The 25,080-nt window shown below is 41.9% G+C and overlaps 1 protein-coding gene across 1 annotated transcript in view; it reads left to right on the top strand.

The window, feature by feature from the left end:
• Nucleotides 1–4,018: 4,018 nt before the first annotated feature.
• Nucleotides 4,019–25,080, top strand: part of ubald1a (UBA-like domain containing 1a) — a 31,942-nt gene continuing 10,880 nt past the window's right edge. The window contains exons 1-2 of the mRNA XM_029764898.1: nt 4,019–4,291; nt 4,935–4,994. Of these exons, the coding sequence (XP_029620758.1) occupies nt 4,184–4,291; nt 4,935–4,994 (168 nt within the window). The 5' untranslated portion in view covers nt 4,019–4,183. The remainder of the gene's footprint in view (nt 4,292–4,934; nt 4,995–25,080) is intronic.

The raw sequence follows: 25,080 nt of genomic DNA, 5'->3' as shown, positions 1-25,080 counted from the left end.
GTTGTCAGCACATTCAACTATGTAAAGAAAAAAGTATTTAATAAGATTATTTCTTTCATTCAGATCTAGGATGTGTTGTTTAAGTGTTCCCTCTATTTTTTTGAGCAGTGTATATTTAAGTATCAAAAGTAAATGTAATTGCTAAAATATACTTAGGTATAAATAATTTCAAATTCCTTATATTAAGCAAACCAGACGGCACCATTTTGTTGTTGTTTTTTAATTTACGGATAGCCAGGTGCATACTACATTCAAAATGTAACTAGTACTTTTGGGTGTCAGGGAAAATGAATGGAGTAAAAAGTACATTATTTTCTTTAGGAATGTAGTGAAGTAAAAGTAAAAGCAGTCAAAAATATAAATAGCAAAGTAAAGTACAGATACCCCCAAAAACTACTTATGTAGTATTTATACTGAAATACTTTACACCACTGGTTACGTTACAGCCTTATTTTAAAATTGATTAAATTGTTTTTCCCCCTCATCAAGCTACACACAATACCCCAAACTGGTTTTTAGAACATTTTTCAAATGTATAAAAAAAATATATATCTGAAATATCACATTTACATAAGTATTCAGACCCTTTACTCAGTACTTTGTTGAAGCACCTTTGGCAGCGATTACAGCCTCAAGTCTAATTGGGTATGACGCTACAAGCTTGGCACACCTGTATTTGGGGAGTTTCCCCCATTCTTCTCTGCAAATCCTCTAAAGCTCTGCAAATCCTCTAAAGCTCTGTCATCAGGTTGGATGGGGAGTGTCACTGCACAGCTATTTTCAGGTCTCTCCAGAGATGTTCGATTGGGTTCAAGTCTGGGGTCTGGCTGGGCCACTCAGGGACATTCAGAGACTTGTCTCAAAGCCACTCCTACATTGTCTTGGCTGTGTGCTTAGGGTCGTTGTCCTGTTGGAAGGTAAACCTTCACCCCAGTCTGGGGTCCTGAGCTCTCTGGAGCAGGTTTTCATCAAGGATCTCCCTGCACTTTGCTCCGTTCATCTTTCCCTCGATCCTGACTAGTCTCCCAGTCCCTGGTGCTGAATAACATCCCCACAGCATGATGCTGGCACCACCATGATTCAATGTAGGGATGGTACCAGGTTTCCTCATGACATGACGCTTGGCATTCAGGCCAAAGAGTTCCATCTTTTGGCAAATTCCAAGCAGGTTGTCATGTGCCTTTTACTGAGGAGTGGCTTCTGTCTGTCCACTCTAACATAAAGACCTGATTGGTGGAGTGCTGCAGAGATGGTTGTCCTTCTGGAAGGTTCTCCCATTTCCACATAGGAACTCTGGAACTCTGTCAGAGTGACCATCAGGTTCTTGGTGACCTCCCTCACCAAGGCCCTTCTCCCCCAATTGCTCAGGTTGGCAGGGCGGCCAGCTCTAGTAAGACTCTTCGTGTTTCTAAAGGTATGTCTGTTTTTATTTTTATTAAATTGGCAAACATTTAAAAAAAATCTGTTTTTGCTTTGTCATTATGGGGTATTGTGTGTAGATTGATGAGGAAAAAAATGTATTTAATCCATTTTAGAATAAGGCTGTAACGTAACAAAATGTGGAAAAAGGAAATAGGTTTGAATACTTTCCAAATGCACTGTACGTGCATGTAGATCAATGCAAATGAAGTATAGGGCATGAGCAGAGGAAACCACGTTAGACTATTGAGATGCTCCCTATGGTGGTTTCAGCACCTTCAAACAGATGGCCCTAGACCTGAGCCAGCGATAGATCAGGCATTTTCTAGAGGTTCACACAGATTACGGATCATAACCTGACCTGACCCAACTCTCCCTCATGCACTTGACGGCTTTACAGTGACCTGTCCTGTAACCCTGTGACCCTGCTGCTCAACCCTGGACCATGTGTACACTCTATGGCAGTTTCCTTTTCTTAATCCCTGGACTGGTTACACAACATACACAATCTTTGCACTTTCACAGACCTAATTTAGCCTCTGATGTAGTTTCTCTGAATCTCTGTATGTTGGCCTTAGAATCCTATACTAATGCCTCTCCCAAGACACAGAACAGGGGGTTGGTGGTTGGAACCCCGCGCTGGCTGTTCCCCCTCATTTGTTACATTGGTGGCAGTGGTGGGATAATACTACAGTCTCTTAATCATTACACTATTAATAGTGGACATTCATGTACTAAGGAGCCTTTGGTCCATGCACCATCCAGGACTGTATAAGACTGGATAGCAGAGGGGGTTCACAATCAGTAGGCCTAGCTGCCTGTACAAATCTGGCGCAAAGTAGAGCTCTGAATGCTGGGTCAAAGGAGAAGTGGGTCGCATCACTGCATGTAAAAACTGAGATAAGCCAATCCAGCTGTCACATGCTGCTGTCTGTCACGGAAGGAAGGAGGCATCACATGGTTTCAAAATGCTTCCAGGTTCGTTTCAGTTTATTCACAAAGGGCCCTGGTGAAATAGGGTAAATGTTTGACCAGCTGTTCTTACTGTTGTGAAAGGCAGCAGCAGTGTTTCTCAAGAGAGGCCTATGGCATTCAGCACATGTACAGTGTACAGACAGGGGTCTATTGTAATAGGGGATGTCTTATAATCTATCATTATGCACCTAGTCCTGCATGACGTCTAGCCCACTTTCTTTCAAGAAACTGAAATCATGCCAGGGTGTTTGGTCTAATTATGATGTCATCAAAGGGTCTTCATAAAGGTAAGCAGATCAAACAAAAAGGGAATTACAGTACTAAAAGAGGCAACATTTTCCATATTCATAGAGAGTCCAAAACTATAATTTTGGGGTTTAGCTGTGCTCTAAGGATGGCTATACAGTAATAGGAATCTATTTTATTTTGAGCTCTGACCTAATGCACTGCTCAAAAGGACCATTTCACCAGCAGGTGTCTCCATTTCCAAAGCCTAACGTGTGGGCGCGAGCACACACACACACACACACACACACACACACACACACACACACACACACACACACACACACACACACACACACACATATACACTTCTGTTTTAAAGTCCCCACAGAGAGACTGCCCATAAGCACAAGGCCAATAACAGGATGTTTACAGTGTCCGGTTTCCCACAATCCTTGGCAGTTTATTGATGGTATTGAGGATTCTATTTACACACAGTCTACTCCCTGTGGCTGCAGTGCTATTTTCCTTTCACCCTGCATCCCCATCAATGCAATTTTAAGTACAGGCAACAGGGCCTGTTGTTATTGGGTATTCTTATGAGAGCTAAAGGGGTCAGCCAACTAGAGGCTCAATGCATAGAGTTGCATGGTGGATGGACAGAGAGAAAAAAAAACAGTAGGCCAGTGGAAACATATACACATATTATAAACACAAATTATTCATAGCACAAAACACTGAGAGATTAATTTCAAATGACAGCAGGATATTAAACACATTGTTTATAAACATGCCATAAATTATTTGGTGAATGTATATTGGTAATACAGCTTGTGCTGTGTGGTTTTGACTGCAATATTGACCTCACTGCGCAGACATGACGCGTCTGAATGTACTTTAAATACACCCGCCGGAGACTGTCGTTAATGTAACTCCATGCAATGTAATTGGTGGTGGAAGATTTGTTTACCATATTTGGCAAGATAGCGACACAGAGCGTATGGGAATTGGACAGGAGTGGCCGTCATTCACAAAATTCAGTCCCCCAGGACCACTGTATGTGCTAGAAATTTACAAACAAAGCGTTGGCTCACGGGACTTGTAGTCCAAAACAAACAAAAATTAGACATCCTTATTTTGGGGGGACATGGTAATCCTCTCATATTTGATATTACTTAACCTAATTAGTCTAGATTATATTGCCATTAACATGTGAACTGTCTAAATTCCAAGCTTTTCCATATTGTTTTTGCACTGTACTGACCATCTTGTCTTGTGATTTGAGAGAATGGAATAATTTCATCAGCGGTGCTCGTATGGTGGCAGGACTTTTGTGGCATACATATCCCATTTGCACTGCTCTGTCTTCATTGGCTACCGGCTGGTGTCACTCAAGGCGGCGCTACTTACACTCTGATCAGCGCTCTTACAGTAAATATTTGTGTTTGCTCAACCGGCTGTAATGGTGGATGACTGAGACAGAGAAGAGAGGAATAAAGCCACGAATATCGAAGTCCAGACACAACACTACGAGCCGTGAGTAGGAATAAAGCTTCGTCGCAAAATGGAGGAACTCAAACACCAAGTAATGATAAACCAGTTTGTCTTGACAGCAGGTTGTGCGGCAGATCAGGCGAAGCAGCTTTTGCAAGCGGCACATTGGCAATTTGAGGTAAGGGGTTTACGATCAGTAGCGAGATGGCTAGCTAATGTTTATGTCTGACTGCCATTGTGGCAGACAGTACTTTTAGTTTTGACTGGCCTGCGATGTTCGTTTTTATCATGGCTGATATTTGACGTTGCATAAGAACATTAAGAAAAGAGATCAGTATCAACACTTTTAAACTCAACTTCTAGCGTCTATTTATTGTTGTTATATATAATTGTTGTGTTGTATTTATGTATGTTATAAATATCCATAGTATCCACGAAGTGAGGCTGGACTGGGAAAAGTTTACCGTTAGATTTTACTCTAGAGATTAAATATACTAGCTATTGCTAATCCTGTTCCCATGCAGCGGCTAGGTGAGGCTAGAAAATGCTATTATGCAATGAAGATAAATGTTCGTTTGTATTGACTGCACGTGATTGTTTAGTCTGAACATAACACCGGAATATATTTTTCACCTCAAATTTGATTCAGCTCCATTGTTTATGTGCTGAATGTTTTGTAAACACAAACTGTTGTATTACATATATTACATCATTCTCTACACAATTTGTATTTATATATATTTATTTTTGAAATACATGTTGTATGTAGTAACGGCTAAATATAATTGATCAAATTATATTTGATTTTGTGTTTGTTTTAGACTGCCCTCAGTGCCTTTTTTCAAGAAACGAATATTCCGTACGGTCACCATCATCAAATGGTGAGTATGGGCTCCCTATTAGAATGCACCCTAATTAATCCTTTTTAATATGATGGTGTTATTACAATATTATTACTAACTGTGTCAATAGTACCGATACGACTTCTCTTAGTTCATTAATTACTTAGAAAACGATGCGTAAAGACCCATAATTATGATGATGTAGTAACAATAACAAAGCACACGTCGGCCATGTTGTGGAGTCGGGGTTTCCATAAATAAACACATGAGGCATGCGTTTAGCAGCAGCGGCCACGTTGGTTCGGTCAGCACAGCCTGCGTTCGGTTAGAAGGTTGATGATTTTTGGAATGGAAAGAGGGATGTTGAAGATGGATTGGAAGAAGATGTCAGTGATATGTGTACTGCATAGTGGTGGATACACGTGAACGGATTCCACATTCTGTGTGCCCCAAACACCATGTCCTTATGTTTCTGGGGGAAATGTATATTTCCCGTTAAACGAAGGCTGATGTTGTATTCCATTTGTCTGCCTATTTTATTACATCATTAGGAGTTGTTCTAACGGTATTACATACATAATGTAGTGCAGCTGTGATGTTTTAGGAATAGTGTAAACAAAATATCAAGCATAAAATTGTCAGTCAGTCAGTCTGTCAACAGTGCCTGAATATTATAGAACACTTGTTATGGTTTTGCACGCCCTGCACTGCCTACGCAGTGGCACATAAGCCTTTGTGTTGAGCTGCATGGCATGGCAGCATCTAGCAACAGCTGCATTCTGGAACACATATATAGGCTAAATAAAGGATTTGGGGGAATGTTGATCAGTTTGGAGTTGAGTGGAAACCCATTCATGTGTCTGTCCAGATTCTCTGGTGTCAGGTGGCCTCACCATACTAGTGGACATTTTAATGTTCATGCTGGTCTGTGAATGCAATGATTGGTTTCAGATATGTTTTATGTGGGTGCGTGTCGCTCACAGTACAGTGTATTCATACAACAATGTTCAAGCTGGAGAATATAGTGTTTTACCTGCAGCTTTTGTGGTTGAAAATAAAACACTGTAGGAGCGATAAAACCAAGACCTGATAACATCTATTAGCTGTGCAGAAACAATATGTCTACCCTCCAACCTTTATTTAGCCTATATGTGTGTCACCTGAAATGACTTTCATTTAGGAAGTCAACATAGGCTCAGATATGGGTGAACCTGGCTTGTACACGTCTTTGTGTACAGTAGCCTGTATCATATCAGTGGAGGGTATTTCATATCGCTGTATCCATAGAGACAGAATAATGAACTTTTCAATTTCAATAGAAAACAGCTTGCTCTCTGTCTCTGTGTTTCCATATGTAGGCCTGTGTAAGACTGCTAAACAAGACTGCTATATAGCCAATGAAATGGCTACCCGGACTACCTGCATTGACCCTTTTTTGCATTAACTCTCTTGCACTGACTCTATGCACACACACTGGACTCTACCCACACACTCACACATACTTACACTGACACCCCAACACACACACACACACACACACACACACACACACACACACACACACACTACACACACTAGTGCTGACTGATTAGTGCTTTTTGAGGTTGGTTTGGTTTTGGTTTGATTATTTTTTTAAATAAGAATGTTTTTCAATTTTGGTTTCAAATCTTTTTTGGGAACATTAAATGCATTATGAAATAATGACTTTAAAGGATTTTAGAGATGTTTTATTAGGGATGCACGATATATCGGTAAGCATATCAGAATCGGACGATATTAGCTAAAAATGCCAACATCGGCATTGGCCCGATGTCTAGTTTAACGCTGATGTGCAAAACCGATGTCAAAGCTGACGTGCATACCTGTATAACGTAGGTAGATGATGCAATGACGCCACAAAAAATACAGCGCTACAAGTGCAACACAGCATTCCTAACCTAGCCCACAATGTCTGCTGTGTGGATCTATTTTGAAGTTTCAAAGGAAGATAACAAAAAGGCCATATGCAACATTTGTGCTGCTATTATTTACTGAGGGGAGAAAGTGAAATCTTTCAATACCACAAACCTAATTACTCATTTGAAAGTGCATCACCCCCAGACGTTCAGCCACTAAAATTAAGCTCACACTTCCAACAACTAAACAAGTTCAAGTCGAGCAGTCATTTGAAAGAGTAAGAACATTTCAGCAAGACAACTCAAAGGCGAAATCCATTAACGCCAAGATAATGGAATTCATTGCCCTTGACAATCAACCGTTCTCTATCGTGGATGATGTTGGCTTTCGCCGACTGGTCGAGCACCTCGAGCCCTGGTACACACTACCAAGTAGGCGCTATTTTTCGGAGTTACACAGTATTGTTGAAACCACATCCATGAGCTACTTGCTATGGGCTTCACTGCTATTAGCTTCACGACTGACATTTGGACCAGCGATGTCAGCCCCATGAGCATTCTGAGTCTGACAGCATAGTGGTTCAACGAGGATTTCGTACTGAGGAAAGCCGTATTGCATGCTTAAAAATGTGCTGGTTCACATACAGCTGCTGCTATTTCAATGGCATTTGAGAACGTGTTTGAAACTTGGAAACATGAACACGCTCCATTCGATCAACTGACTCCAGAAATAAGCTCATCAACTGCGTCTGCAGAAGACGTGATACCCTCTGTCATGTCATTGAAACGCCTGCTCAACAAAACTGCCCACAGACTGTGGGGTTAACTTGCAAAAGTACTCTACTAGAGGCTGTGAACAAGCGATTCAGTGGCATTTCCTCTGAGCCTCTTTACTGTGTCGCCACCATGCTCGATGCTAGGTACAAGGACCGCTACTTCGATGCAGACAAGAAACAGGGTTACGTGAAATCTTACAGACACAGCTGGACAATATGGAAACAGACACAGTGACCGTGCGCACCGAGGAGGACACGACAGAAGAAGTCACGGACAGACAGAGCTGAAACTTCACTGTTTGACATGTATCATGAAATCCTGGTTGAGAATGAAACAACTGAGCAAAAACCACTAAGCAAACAAAACAGCACAGCAAGTAAGTGAAATAAATGTTTTGATTATGTTTTACTGGTAATGGGGACATACGTACTGTAAATGTCAACAAAATAATTTTTGGGTCAGTGTGTGTGTATGTGTGTGTCTGTGTGTGTTTCAACTATGTAACTGTACTAGAATGCTTGAAAGGACTCAAGAATTTTAAATATCGGTTATTGGTATCAGGTTTTTTGGCAAGGAAAATATTGGATATCGGTATCGGCCAAAAATATCGACATCCCTATTTTTTATGAAAATTCCAAAGCCAAAAATAGTGAACATTCAATTGTCAAAACATTGAATATATTCCATTGTCTCTGTCATTTGTTAGATGTCAATAGGAAATAACTATATTGTATTTGATGACTTTAATATTTTTCATTCCTTAAAGTCCTCATCTCTGCTCAGGCAGTAGCAGCCAGCCAGACAGCATTATCTCTGTGCTCCCCATACAGTCTTAGGCTAACCTAGTTCTTCAAAGTAGACAAGGCATACTTTCACAAACTGTCTCTATTCCCTCTCTCCTTGTTGTGTTGTGTACATTCCCCTCTCATGCGGTCTATGCGATCTGTGTTTATCTAACCTAATGTAGCTGGCATAAAAGTGTATCCTATTTTGTTAGAGCCGGAAAGAACAGGCGCAATGGATTATGGTCATTGTGGTACCATGTTTCTGCGCTAAACTAGGTTGAATATTTGCTCAGTAAAAATGACAACTCCCTTCAGCCCAGCGTCCCACATAGTTTTTGACTTTCTCTCGTGAATTATTTGATTTCTCTCTAGAGAAACGGTACATTGAGCTCACAAAAAAATAACATTTTGGTTCATCGCACAGCACTAACCCACACACACATAACATGCACACACATGCATACTGATGCCACACACTCACACACACTCACACACACTCACAATCACAGGCTGCTGCTTCTTTCGATTATCTATCGTGTTGCCTACTTTACTGCTACCTATATGTACATAGCTACCTGTTCCATCATTCCCCAGCACATCAACTTGGTACTGGTACTCCATGTATATAGCCATGTTATTTTTACTCGTTGTTGTTGTTCGTTATTCACTGTGTATTACATCCTCGTGTCACTATTTCTGTACACATATTTTATTTTTAACTCTGCATCGTTGGAAAAGGACCATTATGTAAGCATTTCACTGTTAATCTACACCTGCTGTTTACGAAGCATGGATCAAAAAGGGGCTTAGGTGTTGGGCATGGCAAGGTGAGCGGTCGGCCCACCTGCGCAGCTGAATGTTAGAGATCATTTTAGAGGCCCCCATCTTGGCAGTGTAGAGACATTTTTCAATTTTTAAGCCAATTTCCTGCAATTATACATATTTCTCCATGGAGCTGAGAGAAATTTTTGCAGTTTTAATGCAAATTTCCTGCAATTCCACACATTATGGAATTGCATGCAGTTGAGAGAAAATGTTGTCGTTTTAAAGCTAATTTTCTTAAATTCTATGCATTTTCCATGGCTAATTGCTGTGTTCTAGATATACTGCTAAATTCATTACTTTTGGAATTTACAATTGTACATTCTCAAAGATTATATTCTAAAAAATAAATAGGTCCATTATCTTTTCTACATACTTTTTATCTGGTTTTAGTAATTTAAGTTTACACTGAAAGCTTTTTTCCATCCCAAAAATGAATTTCACTGTTTGGACTTAGGTGACTTGGAAAAAAACGCCCACACAAGGATTTCAATGGCAGAAAAATCCCTGTGTGTGTGTTAGTCGACTTCATGGCAGGCTGCAGCCATTGCCAATGCCAACTCCCTGGAGCTTATCAGCGTAGCTTGGCTATAGAGACTTAATCCACTTTGCTCCAGTATTTCCTCCGACTGGCACATTTTATTGTGATTGACAGACCTGATGGATGCAGGAAAAGCTCAGCGCCATATATTTCTTTAGTCTATGCTCATGAATTCCCATAAAATGTTCATCCTCAGTATGATGAGATGATAACTGTTCCAGACTATACTATAAAATATTCTCCTTATTAAGTCTAAATTGTATTATGATTTACCCTAGAATCAACACATTCTACCCATGAGTTTTTTTCAGCCAGAGATGACCAATTAAATATCAACCGGCTCCACTAGCAGAATGCAGCTCCCCCCTCTTTCTCCTTGCATTATGTTGTGAAACATGGTAGATTTAGCCTAGCAAAGAATAAAGAAAGCCAGAGGAGTGCCCTGCCTCCCCTGCCACAACATAAACAAACGTTCATCTTTGCACAGACACGTATTTGAGGTGTGTGTGAGAGAGAGGGAAAGGGATGGTATGTGGGAGTATGTGCGCTTGTGTTTGTACACAATATTTTTTTTCGAGAACATGACAGGCTTCAAATGAGTCGTGTGGCTATGGGTAGAATACTAATGAAGCATCCTCTAATTGACAACACAAAGACTAAAGGCCGTGAAGCAGACCCTTTAATGTGGACTTTCTCTTCTCTGAGCCTGTTCATATTGATATAAAGGGCCTAGGGACAAGCATTGTGTCTGTCATTAAAGTGAGAGTTAGCCTAGCCATGGTGAAGTTAGGAGACAACTACTCAGTGAGGAGCTTGCATGAGTAATGGGTCTAAGTAGGATCAGCTTTCCCTCCCTAAATCCTAACCTTAACCATTAGGAGAACTACAGGCCTTCCAGATCAGTGGCGAGGGGAAACTTACTCCTAAACTTGCCATACTCTTGTCTGGGTAGTCCCCCTGCCCTCCATGCTGCCCTTCCTACCCTCCTTCCTGCTCCCCCCTGCCTCACCTTGGCTGTCTCTTCCCCCTGGCCCAGTGTTCATTTCATCAACAATAACTATGACCATGCAGAATATTTCATGCAGTCTCCTCATTGGCAGGGTTTTACATCTCAGTTGCGCGGTCTAATTGAGCTGATCTGCCGCACCCCCCCCCCCCCCCCCCCCGCACAGCTCCCATTCAATCTTTTGAACTGATGCGAAGCCTGGGCACTTGTAACTAACCTCAACTAGAAACAATGTTTACTCCCTTTTACTTTCATGTAGGCTATTTTTGCTTTGATCACATTAGAAGCTCTATATAACTTAAATTTAAGAAGGATGAAATGACAAAAATGAGATTAAAACTAAAAAGTTATTTTAAGATTAAAACAAAATCTAAAATAGCTGCCAAAATGAACACTACCCCCGCCCCTCCTTGCCCCTCCTGACGCCGGTCCTAAGCAGCCGGCCTGTGCTCGGCCATGTTTAGATTTGCCTCTTTGTTGTGTCTCGTCAGCTCTCCCCTCAGTGGTTTCCCTCTCCACACACTCTCTGCCCATACAAACAGTGCCACCGCAACACATTCCAACAGGAAGCCAGGCTCCGGCTTCCCCAAAATGGACGCTTTCAGAGCAGCAGGGGCCAGTTAGTTAGGCTGTGGACACAGAGCTAACTATCTGGCTGTGTTTTGGTAGAGCCTCGACAGAGGCCATAGTGTCGGTCTCTGGGGGTATGAGCTGGGAGACTTTCTGAATGGGAGATGGTGAAACCACTGACTCAGTGAAGTGTGTGTACGTATGTGCGCGTGCGCATTAATGTGTCTGCTATTCAGAGCAAACGCTATTTGTATTCGCACGAGAAACAAAATCACATGCATATAGTTACCAGAAACTACTCCTCATTCATCCATCCCTCTCTCCCTCCCCCATCCCTCCATCTCCTCCCTCACAACCTCAGAGTATGCATAGTGCCAGGAAATAATCTTTCAACTACTCTTAACATGCTCTGCTGTCCAATCCTTTCTTGACTACGTCACTGTATCCAGACGATAGTTAGCCAACGACTGTGAATGCCAGCATTGTAGAGAGTGGTTCATTTGACCTCAAAATGACATATGGAGCCTATTGGTTTGTTCATTGATCATCTAGACCTGCCTTAGACCTACAATATCACACCAGACATGAATGAACAATGACATCCATGTCTGTACACTGTATATTTGTGTTTGAGTGAGTAATTTCCCCTGGTAGTCAAATCCACAGGCTTATGTTATGTTGTATTAGTATTAGCCTTTATAAACTGTATTTCCTGGTTGTTAGTGTAGCTGGTTATCTAGGTTAGTTATCGGTCACATGTGCTGTAGTGGAAGTCAATCCACTTCCTCTTCCCAGGTCACATGATGCTTCATTCACATTACTACAGTTGTAAGGCCCAGATAGAGGTATAGATCAGAGATGTTGCTTTCAGTACCCCTCTCCAGCAAAGCAGACAGTCAATAACTAACACACACACACGCACTTGTTTTTCTATCTTTGTGGGGACAATTGATTTCCATTCAAAATCCTATTTTCCTTAACCTCTAAACCTAACACTAACCCTTACCCTAACCTTAACCCGTAACCCTAACCCCAAACAAAGATAAATGATATAAAGAATGATAGTTAAAAACTCTGGAGCACCTTAAATTAAATTCTAGGCAAAATAAGATGAACAAAACTGATAAAAGAACACCTTACGGCACAACAGGGACTGTGAAGAGACAGGCATTTTTACATATTTTGCATTGTATTTTTCATTTATGTAGTGTTATGTATATTATATTTTATTTGTTGTGTTTTGTTTCCTGTTTGGACCCCAGGTAGAGTAGTAGCTGCCTTGGCAGCAGCTAATTGGGGACCCTAATAAAATACAAAAATACCCGAACTGTAATTTTAACCCTAAATTCAAATGTAGCCCTAAACCTAAACCCTAATCTTAAAATAGCCTTTGTCCTCGTGGGGACGTGGGAAATGTCCCCACGAGGTAGAATTTTCTTGTTTTACTATCCTTATGGAGCAGGGTTTCCGTTAGCCGGTAATAGCAGCGTTTTGCCGATATTTTATTTTTGAGAAGCCGATAAATAAAACTGGCGCCAGCCAATTGTCCGGAGAAGAAGAAAAAATCCCATTGCAAAATAATACTTTAATTAATGTAAATAATAGTCAATGTAAATACATTTGACTGGTCATGCTTATCGGACAATAGGTTCATTCATTCACATTTAGTGGAATTAAAAGAAAATATATACTTAATTATTTGAAACCTGAACGTGTGTACAGTATATTTGTTATGTATCTTATTTATCACACACGTACAGCATACAGATACAGAGCCTTCGAGTGGAAAATCTGTCAGACAGCGTGAGAGCTGCTGCTACAGCATCTCAAACAGCAAACGCACAGGCAACGGAAGACAGCCTTCATCAGCGCATCACACACCACTTTGCAATGAGCTGGAGGCAGTTTGCATTTTGAAAAGATATACTTAATTATTTGAAACCAGAACGTTTTACAACATATTATGAGGCGTGTCTTACCTTGCTTCAAAGTAGCCCAGCCTATCCGTGGAGGCAATTATTTTATATAAACTTTCATTGTCCAGTAGCCAAAGGCACAATCCTAGTCATATAAGCAGCCCATGCTAGCGCTTTCTACATTTCTAACCGCTCGCATGTGCTTTTGACAACAGTGTTTTCCCGCTAATTGCAATATGGAATGAACAGTCGCGAGTTGCCTACTGCCTTGTGTGTATTGCTGCGATTTATAATGTGAAGAAATAATAGTTTATCAACATTTTAAGCTGAACTTTCTGATCTGTTACATCAGACTCATTGCTTTTAACTTTTTTTTAATGTAATCTAGGCCTACTGGTTGTATGATATTGGGACCTATCGTCCCCCAACTGTCCCAGAGTCTGTTTGGAATAGGCTATTTCTTTCTTGACAAGCTGACCAATAGAATAGGTAAACATTTCTACTATGTTGAATAGTAGATTGACATAGGCTTGTGATTTTGCTGTTAGTTACTCGTCTTGTTGGCTGAAGAAAAGTAAATGTGGACAGTTATTTTTACATCAAAGTGTGCATCAGAATTAGGTAAGAAGGACCGCACATTGCATGTTCTGTTAATATGAATTTACTATAATCTAAATGTGATTTCTGTCATTCTGATCACCGTGGGTGGACGCCCTAATCAGGTTACGCACCCAATGCATATGGGTCCGGTAAATTTCTAAAAAGTCCGGTAAATTAAAATGCTGCTGGTCAAATGTCCTGCGCCACATTTTCCTAACAGAAACCCTGTAGTGGGGACTTTGGGGGATTTTAGGTCCCCACGAGGATAGAAGAACAGGAGCACACACACGTAACTGTATTTTGAAGTCTCCATTACGCTATAACTGGTTGTGTGTCAGATGGTAAGAGATGCGCAATCACAGTCATAAATCATCACAACATCAACGACTGTACTGTTGCAATGGCTGCAGGGAGAGAAATTGTCCTATCCCTTTCTGTCTGCCTGGCCCTGGACCATGGTCAGTTTATCACCAGGGAAGAAGGGAGAGAAAAGCAAGTCAAGAGATGGAATGGAGGAAAGAAGTGAGGTAGCAACAGTGGGAAGAAATAAGGAAAGGAGAAAAGGGGGAAGAGAAAGGGGGAGCACTTAGTTTTCCAGCAGGGTAGGGTAGGGTAATAACAGGGTAATGATGATGAATTATTTGGAGAAGAGAGATCATTCTTTTCAGTTGGTAACACAGATCAGTTTTGTGTCTATGGCAGTCTGTTTGGCTGGTGAAACAAGTTATACTTTTTCATTGGAATGAACTGAAATCCAATTTATTTTTCCCGTATTGAGAATGTGCAGTGTGCCCCAGGTTTGTGTGAGTGTATGACTGTGTGTATCTGTGTGTGTGTTCTTGCTCATAGTTCCAAAGCCTAGGCCTACATCTGTTTAAATGAAATAAAATGTTGTTGGTCGTGTACACATATTTTTCAGATGTTATTGCGGGTGTTCCTAACTCCAACAGTACAGTAATACCTTACTATACATGCAAACCCCCCCCATGCTTATCAGTTTCCCGTGCGTATCAAGAATGGTCCACCACCCAATGGGCATCCAACCAACTTGACACAACCACTGGGAAGTATTGGAGTCAACATGGGCCAGCATCCCTGTGGAATGCTTTTCAGACACCTTGTAGAGTCCATGCCCTGATGAATTGAGGCTGTTCTGAGGGGGAAAAAGGGGTTGTGCAACTCAATATTAGGAAGGTGTTGCTAATGTACACTCAGTGTAAATGTATATTATGGTGTGTGTATAGACATTATGGACAGTATATGAATAGAAAAGGTGTACAGCATTAGTTATATAGGATGAGCCTTAACTAGAATACAGTATATACATATAAAGTGGGTAAAACAGTATGTAAACATTATTAAAGTGACCAGTGTTCAATGACTATGTACATAGGGCAGCAGTCTCTAAGGTGCAGGGTAGAGTACCGGCTGGTAGCCGGCTAGTAACAGTGACTAAAGCTCAGGGCAGGGTACTGGGCGGAGGCCGGCCAGTGGTGACTATTTCACAGTCTGATGGCCTGGGAATATAAGCTGTTTTCTAGGTCCAAGTTTTGATGCACCTCTAATGTCTCCACCTTCTAGATGGAGAACAGCCCATGGCTCGGGTGGCTGAGGTCTTTGATCTTTTTGGCCTTCCTGTGATACTGAGGGCTGTAGACCCCTGCGGTTGCGCACGGTGCACATGCCGTACCAGGCAGTGATTCAGCCCGACAGGATGCTCTCAATGGTGCATCTGTTGAAGTTTTTTAAGGTCTTAGGGGCCAAGACACATTTCTTCAACCTCCTGAGGTTAAAGAGGCGCTGTTGCTCCTTCTTCAATGCACTGTTTGTGTGGATGGACCATTTCAGGTTGTCAGTGATGTGCACGCCGAGGAACTTGGAAGCTTTTCACCCTCTCCACAGCTGCCCTATTAATGTGGATGGGTGCGTGCTCCCTCTGCTGTCTCCTAAAGTCGACAATCAGCTTCTTCATTTTGTTGACATTGAGGGAGAGGTTATTTTCCTGGCACCACTCCGCCAGGGCCCTCACCTCCTCCCTCTAGGCTGTCTCGTCGTTATTGGTAATCAGGCCTACCACTGTTGTGTTGTCTGCAAACATGATGATGGGGATGTGCATGGCCACGCAGTCATGGGTGAACAGGGAGCACAGGAGGGGGCTGAGCACACATCCTTGTGGGGGGCCCTTGTTGAGGACCAGCGTAGTGGAGGTTTTGTTGCCTACCTTCATCACCTGGAGCTTAGTGATGAGCTTGGATAGTGCTATGGTGTTGAAGGCTGAGCTGTAGTCGATGAACAGCATTCTTACATAGGTATTCCTCTTGTCCAGATGAGATAGGGCAGTTTGCAGTGCGATGGCAATTGCATCATCAATTGTGAATCTGTTGTTGTGGTATGCAAATTGTAGTGGGTCTAAGGTGTCGGTAAGGTGTAGGTGATGTGATCCTTAACTAGCCTCAAAGCACTTCATGATGACAGAAGTGAGTGCTACAGGGCGATAGTCATGTAGTTCAGTTACCTTCGCTTTCTTGGGTACAGGAACAGTAGTGGACATCTTGAAGCAAGTGGGGACAACAGACTGGGATATTGGGAGATTAAAAATGTCTGTGAACACTCCAGCCAGCTGGTCTGCACATGTTCTGAGGATGCGGCTAGGGATACCGTCTGGGCCTGCAGCCTTGCGAGGGTTAACACGCTTAAATGTCTTACTCACATTGGAGAACAAAAGGACATGAGTTCCTGTACGTTACCACAATCACACCATGTGTAGTTAATCATAAAACATACACCTCCACCTTTTTCCCGGAGAGTTCTTTCTTCCTGTCCCGCTGGCTGTATGAACGAGGACAATATATCCAGGGAGAGCCATGATTCCGTGAAACAGAGTATGTTACAGTTCCTGATGTCTCTCTGGAAGGGGATCCTCGCCCTGAGCTCGTCTACTTTATTGTCCAGGGACTGAGCATTCACAAGTTATAATTTCGGAAGCAGTGGATGGTATGCACGCCTCCGGAGTCGGACTATAAGCCCATTCCGTAGCCCCAGGGATGAGTGGAAATGCCTCGGGGCTTGGGTAAGAACATAGGACCCAATTCAGGAAAGTCACATTTCTGGTCAAAATGCTGGTGAGTGACCGGCGATCTGATATCCAAAAGTTATTTAGGACTGTAGGTAATAATGCGAGAAACGTTATTACCTACACATACACACACGGCGCCATCTTGTGATTCAGGCCAAGCAGTGTGTGTATAGTATTTCCTTGTGCCTTTCTCTGTGTGTGTCACAGTGCCAGGCAGTCAGCCACATCAGAAGAGCCTTGGCCTGAGCTCAGCATGTTCCAGCGTGCTGCCCTGCGTGTTTCCAAGAGCACCGCTTCCGAGAACACTGGGCCTGGCTGGCCTGGCTAACCACACCTACACACACACACACACACACACACACACACACACACACACACAGGCACACACAGGCACACACACACACGCTGGTTGGCTCAGGCGACACAGCGAGTGAGGACACGTGGGGGAGTGCGAGGAGCAGATGTGTTCATGAGCAGTGGTGTTCACCTTGGTTTCACACACACACACACACACACAAACACACTCTACTTTTCCCAACCTGTAACTGTAAGTGTTCATTGGGTCAGCTGACAGTGTCTGTGAATGATCATGGAAAATCCCAGACTGTGTCGCTGAATATCAGTTCTACAGGTCTGACTGACTGACTTACCAGGGGATTTAGGCTAACTAGCAATGAATCTATAGGCCATTTCTCATGTTGAATCAGGTTCTCATTAGGGGTGTGAACGTTTAACCTCTATGGGACCGGCGGGACGAATTCGTCCCACCTACGTAACAGCCAGTTGAATCCTGTGGCGCGATTTTTAAAACATTAGAAATGCTATTACTTCAATTTCTCAAACATATGACTATTTTACAGCTATTTAAAGACAAGACTCGTTAATCTAACCACACTGTCCGATTTCAAAAAGGCTTTACAACGAAAGCAAAACATTAGATTATGTCAGCAGAGTACCCAGCCAGAAATAATCAGACACCCATTTTTCAAGCTAGCATATAATGTCACAAAAACCCAAACCACAGCTAAATGCAGCACTAACCTTTTATGATCTTCATCAGATGACACACCTAGGGCATTATGTTATACAATACATGCATGTCTGTTCAATCAAGTTCATATTTATATCAAAAACTAGCTTTTTACATTAGCATGTGACGTTCAGAAAAAGCATACCCCCCGCAAACTTCCGGGGAATTTACTAACAATTTACTAAATTACTCACGATAAACGTTCACAAAAAGCATAACAATTATTTTAAGAATTATAGATACATTACTCCTCTATGCACTCGATATGTCCGATTTTAAAATAGCTTTTCGGATGAAGCACATTTTGCAATATTCTAAGTACATAGCCCAGCCATCACGGGCTAGCTATTTAGACACCCACCCAGTTTAGCCTTCACCAAAATCACATTTCCTATAAGAAAAATGGTCTTACCTTTCCTGTTCTTCGTCAGAATGCACTCCCAGGACTTCTACTTCAATAACAAATGTAGGTTTGGTCCCAAATAATCCATCGTTATGTTCCATCAGCGGCGTTTTGTTCGTGCTTTCTAGACACTATCAGAATGGTAAATCACGGTCGTGCGCATGGCGCAGAACGTGACAAAAAAATTCGAAATATTCCATTACCGTACTTCGAAGCATGTCAACCGCTGTTTAAAATCAATTTTTATGCCATTATTCTCGTAAAAAAGCGATAATATTCCGACCGGGAATCTGCAAATAGCTAAACAGCCGAAGGAAAATACTGCACAGGGTCAAATCGCGCACGCGCCTAATTCCATTGTCCTCTGATGGGCCACTTGGAAAAGGGGATTCTGTGTTTCAGCCTGAGGCTTCCTCGTCATCGTTCAGGTTTTTCCCGGGCTCTGAGAGCCTATTGGAGCCCTAGGAATTGTCACGTTACAGCTAAGATCCTGACTCTTCAATAAACAGAAGCAAGAACAACAACACCTTGTCAGACAGGGTACTTCCTGCATGAAACCTTCTCAGGTTTTTGCCTGCCATAGGAGTTCTGTTATACTCACAGACACCATTCAAACAGTTGTAGAAACTTTAGGGTGTTTTCTATCCAAACCTGAACAATAATATGCATATTCTAGCTTCTGAGTTGGTGTAGGAGGCAGTTAAAAATGGGCACATATTTTTTCCAAAATTCTCAATATTGCCCCCTAGCCCGTAGAGGTTAAACCAGCATTTCCCAAACTCGGTCCTCGGGACCCTAAGTGGTGCACGTTTAGTTTTTTGCCCTAACACTACACAGCTGGTTCATATGATCAAAGCTTGATGATAAGTTGATTATTTGAATCATCTGTGTAGTGCTAGGGCAGAAACCTTGATTGGAGTCCACCTGTGGCAAATTCAATTGATTGGACATGATTTGGAAAGGCACACAGCTGCCTATATAAGGTCCCACAGTTGACAGTGCATATCAGAGCAAAAACCAAGCCATGAGGTCAAAATAATTGTCCGTAGAGATCTGAGACAAGATTGTGTCGAGGATCTGGGGAAGGGTACTAAAAAAGGTCCCCAAGAACACAGTGGCCTCCATCATTCTTAAGTGGAATAAGTTTGAAACCACCAAGACTCTTCCAAGAGCTGGCCGCCCAGCCTAACTGAGCAATCGGGGGAGAAGGGCCTTGGTCAGGGAGGTGACCAAGAACCCGATGGTCACTCTGACAGAGCTCCAGGGTTCCTCTGTGGAGATGGGAGAACCTTCCAGAAGCACAACTATCTCTGCAGCACTCCACCAATCAGGCCTTTATGGTAGAGTGACCAGACGGAAGCCACTCTTCAGTAAAAGGCACATGACAGACCGCTTGGTGTTTGCCAAAATGCACCTAAAGGACTCTCAGACCATGAGAAACAAGATTCTCTGGTCTGATGAAACCAAGATGGAGCTCTTTGGCCTGAATGCCAAGCTTCACGTCTGGGGGAAACCTGGCACCATTCCTACGGTGAAGCATGGTGGTGGCAGCATCATGCTGTTGGGATGTTTTTCAGCGGTAGGGACTGGGAGGCTAGTCAGGATCGAGGGAAAGATGAACAGAGCAAAGTACAGAGAGATCCTTGATGAAAACCTGCTCCAGAGCGCTCAGGACCTCAGACTGGGGCGAAGGTTCACCTTCCAACAGGACAACGACCCTAAGCACACAGCCAAGAAAACGCAGGAGTAGCTTTGGGACAAGTCTCTGAATGTCCCTGAGTGGCCCAGCCAGAGCCCAGACTAGAACCCGATCGAACATCTCTGGAGAGACCTGAAAATAGCTGTGCAGCGATGCTCCCAATCCAACCTGACAGAGCTTGAGAGGATCTGCAGAGAAGAATGGGAGAAACTCCCCAAATACAGGTGTGCCAAGCTTGTAGCGTCATACCCAAGAAGACTCAAGGCTGTAATTGCTGCCAAATGTGCATCAACAAAGTACTGAGTAAAGGGTATGAATACTTATGTAAATGTGATATTTCAGTTTTTTTATTTAATACATTTGCTCCAATTTCCATAAAACAGTATTTGCTTTGTCATTATGGGGTATTGTGTGTAGATTGATGAGGGGAAAAAAACAATTTAATACATTTTAGAATAAGGCTTTAACGTAACAAAATGTCTGAATACTTCCCCTCCTCTCTCTACCTTGCACTGGCTTGCCATTCTATTTATCTTCGCTAATAATGTGAGTGTGTGTTCGTTCGTCGGTTTGTTGCGTGTAGAATATCCTAGCTTTTTTATTGATGATCGGCCCAGCTTTACTGAAGTTGCGAGACATTGCAAGCCAAGAAATTGTGAGATACAGCTTTTGATTACCAATAGATAGGCGTAGGTGCTGACTCTGTCTGCCTGGTGGCTGACCTGCCTATACTGTGCCCCTAGTTAGCTCGCAATGGAAGATGTGAGTGTTTCTGTTCTCTGAATTATGGCAACTAATCAATCTCCTCTCTTCCAAAAATACAGAATCTTAGGAGTCCTAAGATTTATTGACACTCAGAAATGGGAGTCGACACCGGGAGTTGATGTGTAAGGAGTCGAGGAATCAATTATTTTGGAGTTGACTCTCCACCACTACGTCATTGTCATTAACAGTTGGAAAAATGGCAGAGAAAGAACAGCAGCAGTAGCAAAGTCAATACTTTGAGAAGTTAAAGGAGAAGGTAGTTGTTTAGGTGCAATGCTGAAAGGGACGCACCGTAAGTCCCAAAACGTTGCTGGCAGCAGCACAGCTGCATTGTGAATTGATGTGGAATTTTATACATTTTTTGTATTGTTTGAACAGAAAACCAAGAGAAAAAAATACAGTTTAACTTCTTCGGGCAAGGGGCAGTATTTGGAAGTTTGGATGAATGAGGTGCCCAAAGTAAACTGCCTGTTACTGCGGCCCAGAAGCTAGGCTATGCATATAATTGGTAGTATTGGATAGAAAACACTAAAGGTTCTAAAACTGTTAAAATAATGTCTGTGAGTATAACAGAACTGATATGGCAGGCGAAAACCCGAGGACAATCTATCCAGAATAATTTTTTTTCAGCTCACCCTTGATTACTATGGCTGTCAATGGGAATATAAAAGGAATACCTCCCAGAGTGCAGTTCCTAGGGCTTCCACTAGATGTCAACAGTCTTTAGAAAGAGTTTCAGGCTTGGTTTTTGAAAAATTAGCTACAATTTGTAGTTTTAGTAAGTGGCTCCCATTTTGGCTGTAGTGTTTGTTGCGCGTTCCGGTGAGGGCGCGTACTTTGTTATTTATCTCCGGTAATGGTCTCCGGTATTATCCGTCTTAAATTTGATCGTTTATTTACATATTAGGGTACCTGAGGATTGATTAGGAACGTTGTTTGATATGTTTGGAAGAGGTTTATTAGTAACTTACGGGATTCATTTGTATGCATTTTGAACGAGGGAAACCGGTGGATTCCTGAGTCAAGCGCGCCAATGAAACTGACGTTTTTGGGATATAAAGAAGGACTTTATCGAACAAAAGGACCATTTGTTATGTAGCTGGGACCCTTGTGATTGCAACCAGATGAAGATCTTCAAAGGTAAGTGATTTATTTTATTGCTATTTCTGACTTTCGTGACGCATCTGCTTGGTTGGAAATGTATGTAATGCTTTTGTGTGCGGGACGCTGTCCTCAGATAATTGCATGGTGTGCTTTCGCCGTAAAGCCTTTTTGAAATTTGACAAAGTGGCTGGATTAACAAGAAGTTAAGCTTTTAAATGATGTATGACACTTGTATTTTCATGAATGTTTAATATTACGATTTTTGTAATTTGAATTTCGCGCTCTGCAATTTCACCAGATGTTGTCGAGGTGAGACGCTAGCGTCCCAATGATCCGTAAGAAGTTTTAAACATTAAGAAAAATCTGCCATTTGTCCCATCCCTAGTTTTCATAGTGTCTGGTATTGTCGTTTTCACAAGTAATGTGCTCTCCCGTTTCTAGATATGACTACTGTATATTCATCACCCATTGTTGATCTGCTGTCTCTTGTTAGGCCGGGAATATGGTGCCCATTGTCATGCACACTTGAAATAAGAAATACACCCCGCTTGGGATGTTACTAGGAAGTTTAATCAACAGCCATGTTGAGTCCAGCGATCATTCAGCCATCACATAGGGAGGAGAGGTGGGGGCAGCAGAAGACCGATCCACTCCTGCATATGATCATAAGCAGTATGATTGTCAGAGCACAGTGAGAGCTGCAGTGTGTGAACAAAGAACACTGCAAATGTGCTGCATAGTAGAACTGAGCACTCATACTTTAAACATTTAACAGATATATTACTCTCCCCCTCCCCTCTCTTTTCTCTCTCTCATTCCGACCATTCAGACACTGTTGCCAGTCTGTGCATCATCATGTCTTATCAGGTTGTCTGTCGTTTTACGGTGGTACACAGAGACTCATCAATTATTCCATTACCTACCATATAATTACATTAACTACCATAATATTATATGAACTACAGGACGTCCTAGTCACCTAGCCCTAAGGGTTCCTGATAGACTATTGGGATGCTTCCTCTGACTAAAGTTAATTCTATTGCTTATCTCCGTTCCTGTAATTGCACTGACCTGAAAGGACTGGACAGGTGAAAGCAGTGCTGATGAAGGAGAGGAGACAAGAAGCAGAAGCTACTCTGTTGAGAAGATGCATCACCCACTCAAACAGACCATCCTGCTTCAGTCAATGTCTCTGTCACAACTAGAGGTCGACTGATTAATCGGAATGGCCGATTAATTAGGGCCGATTTCAAGTTTTCATAACAATCGGTAATTGGCATTTTTGGACATCGATCTTGGTGGATTACATTGTACTCCACGAGGAGACTGCGTGGCAGGCTGACTACATGTTATGCGAGTACTGCGTGGCAGGCTGACTACCTGTTATGCGAGTGCAGCAAGGAGCCAAGGTAAGGTGCTAGCTAGCACTAAACGTATCTTATAAAAAACAATCAATCTTAACATAATCACTAGTTAACTGCACACGGTTGATGATATTACTAGTTTATCAAGCTTGTCCTGCGTTGCATATAATCAATGTGGTGCCTGTTAATTTATCATCAAATCACAGCCTACTTTGCCAAACAGGTGATTTAACAAGCGCATTCGCGAAAAAAGCACTGTCGTTGCACCAATGTGTACCTAACCAGAAACATCAACGCCTTTCTTAAAATCAATACACAAGTATATATTTTTAAACCTGCATATTTAGTTAATATTGCCTGCTAACATGAATTTATTTTAACTAGGGAAATTGTGACACTTCTCTTGCGTTCTGTTCAACAGAGTCAGGGTATATGCAGCGGTTTGTGAAGACCATTTCTTCCTAACAAAGACAGCCATATTGACCATATTAATGATCTAAGGCTCGTATTTCTGTGTGTTATTATATTATAGTTAAGTCTATGATTTGATAGAGCAGTCTGACAGAGCGGTAGTAGGCAGCAGCAGGCTCGTAAGCATTCATTCAAACAGCACTTTACTGCGTTTGCCAGCAGCTCTTCGCAGTGCTTCAAGCATTGCGCTGTTTATGACTTCAAGCCTATCAACTCCCGAGATTAGGCTGGCAATACTAAAGTACCTATTAGAACATCCAATAGTCAAAGGTATATGAAATACAAATGGTATAGAGAGAAATAGTCCTATAATATCTACAACCTAAAACTTCTTAACTGGGAATATTGAAGACTCATGTTAAAAGGAACCACCAGCTTTCATATGTTCTCATGTTCTGAGCAAGGAACTTAAACATTAGTTTTTTTACATGGCACATATTGCACTTTTACTTTCTTCTCCAAAACTTTGTTTTTGCATTATTTAAACCAAATTGAACGTTTCATTATTTATTTGAGACTAAATTGATTTTATTGATGTATTAAGTTAAAATAAAAGTGTTCATTGTTCATTCAGTATTGTTGTAATTGTCATTATTACAAATATATATATATATATATATATATATATATATATATATATATATATATATATATATATATATATAAAAATCGTCCGATTAATCGGTATCGGCGTTGAAAAATCATAATCGGTCGACCTCTAGTCACAACACAGGGAAATGACTTTGGAACATAACTCTTTATTGGACAGAATGGAATTTGAAAACAATCCTGCACCATTCTCCATTATGCTGCTACACATTCCACCGCTTATTGCAAGGCTCTCGCAAAATGTTTGAATATTTGTTTAATTGTTTATTGAGCGAGGGACGTCATTGGACAGGGATTCATGCCGTGTTACAGTGCTAATCGGAACTACGAAACTCAGAAATGTCCTAATTGATAACTGATTGAACGTTGCAAGTGTAAAACTACAACCAATTGAAAGTGGCACGTCTAAAAGTACAACCAGTTAGCCAGTTGGAAATGTCAGAGATTCCTAGTTCCAACTAGCATGTGAACACGGCATTGCTCCCGAGTGGCGCAGCGCTCTAAGGCACTGCATCTCAGTGCTAGAGGCGTCACTACAGACCCTGGTTCGACAAAGCTCTCCCTCGCCCTCCATTTGTTACGTTCGTCGATGGAAGGTGTGGACCAAGGTGCAGCGTGGTACGCGTACATCTTTCTTTATTAGACGAACACCTAAACAAAACCAAAATAAATACAAAACCAAAATGTAACGT

Source organism: Salmo trutta, chromosome 10 (genome assembly GCF_901001165.1).
Source record: "Salmo trutta chromosome 10, fSalTru1.1, whole genome shotgun sequence".
In the NCBI taxonomy this organism is placed as follows: Eukaryota; Metazoa; Chordata; class Actinopteri; order Salmoniformes; family Salmonidae; genus Salmo; species Salmo trutta.
Note: the sequence above shows the minus strand (reverse complement) of the source record. Positions and strands in the feature narration are given on the sequence as shown.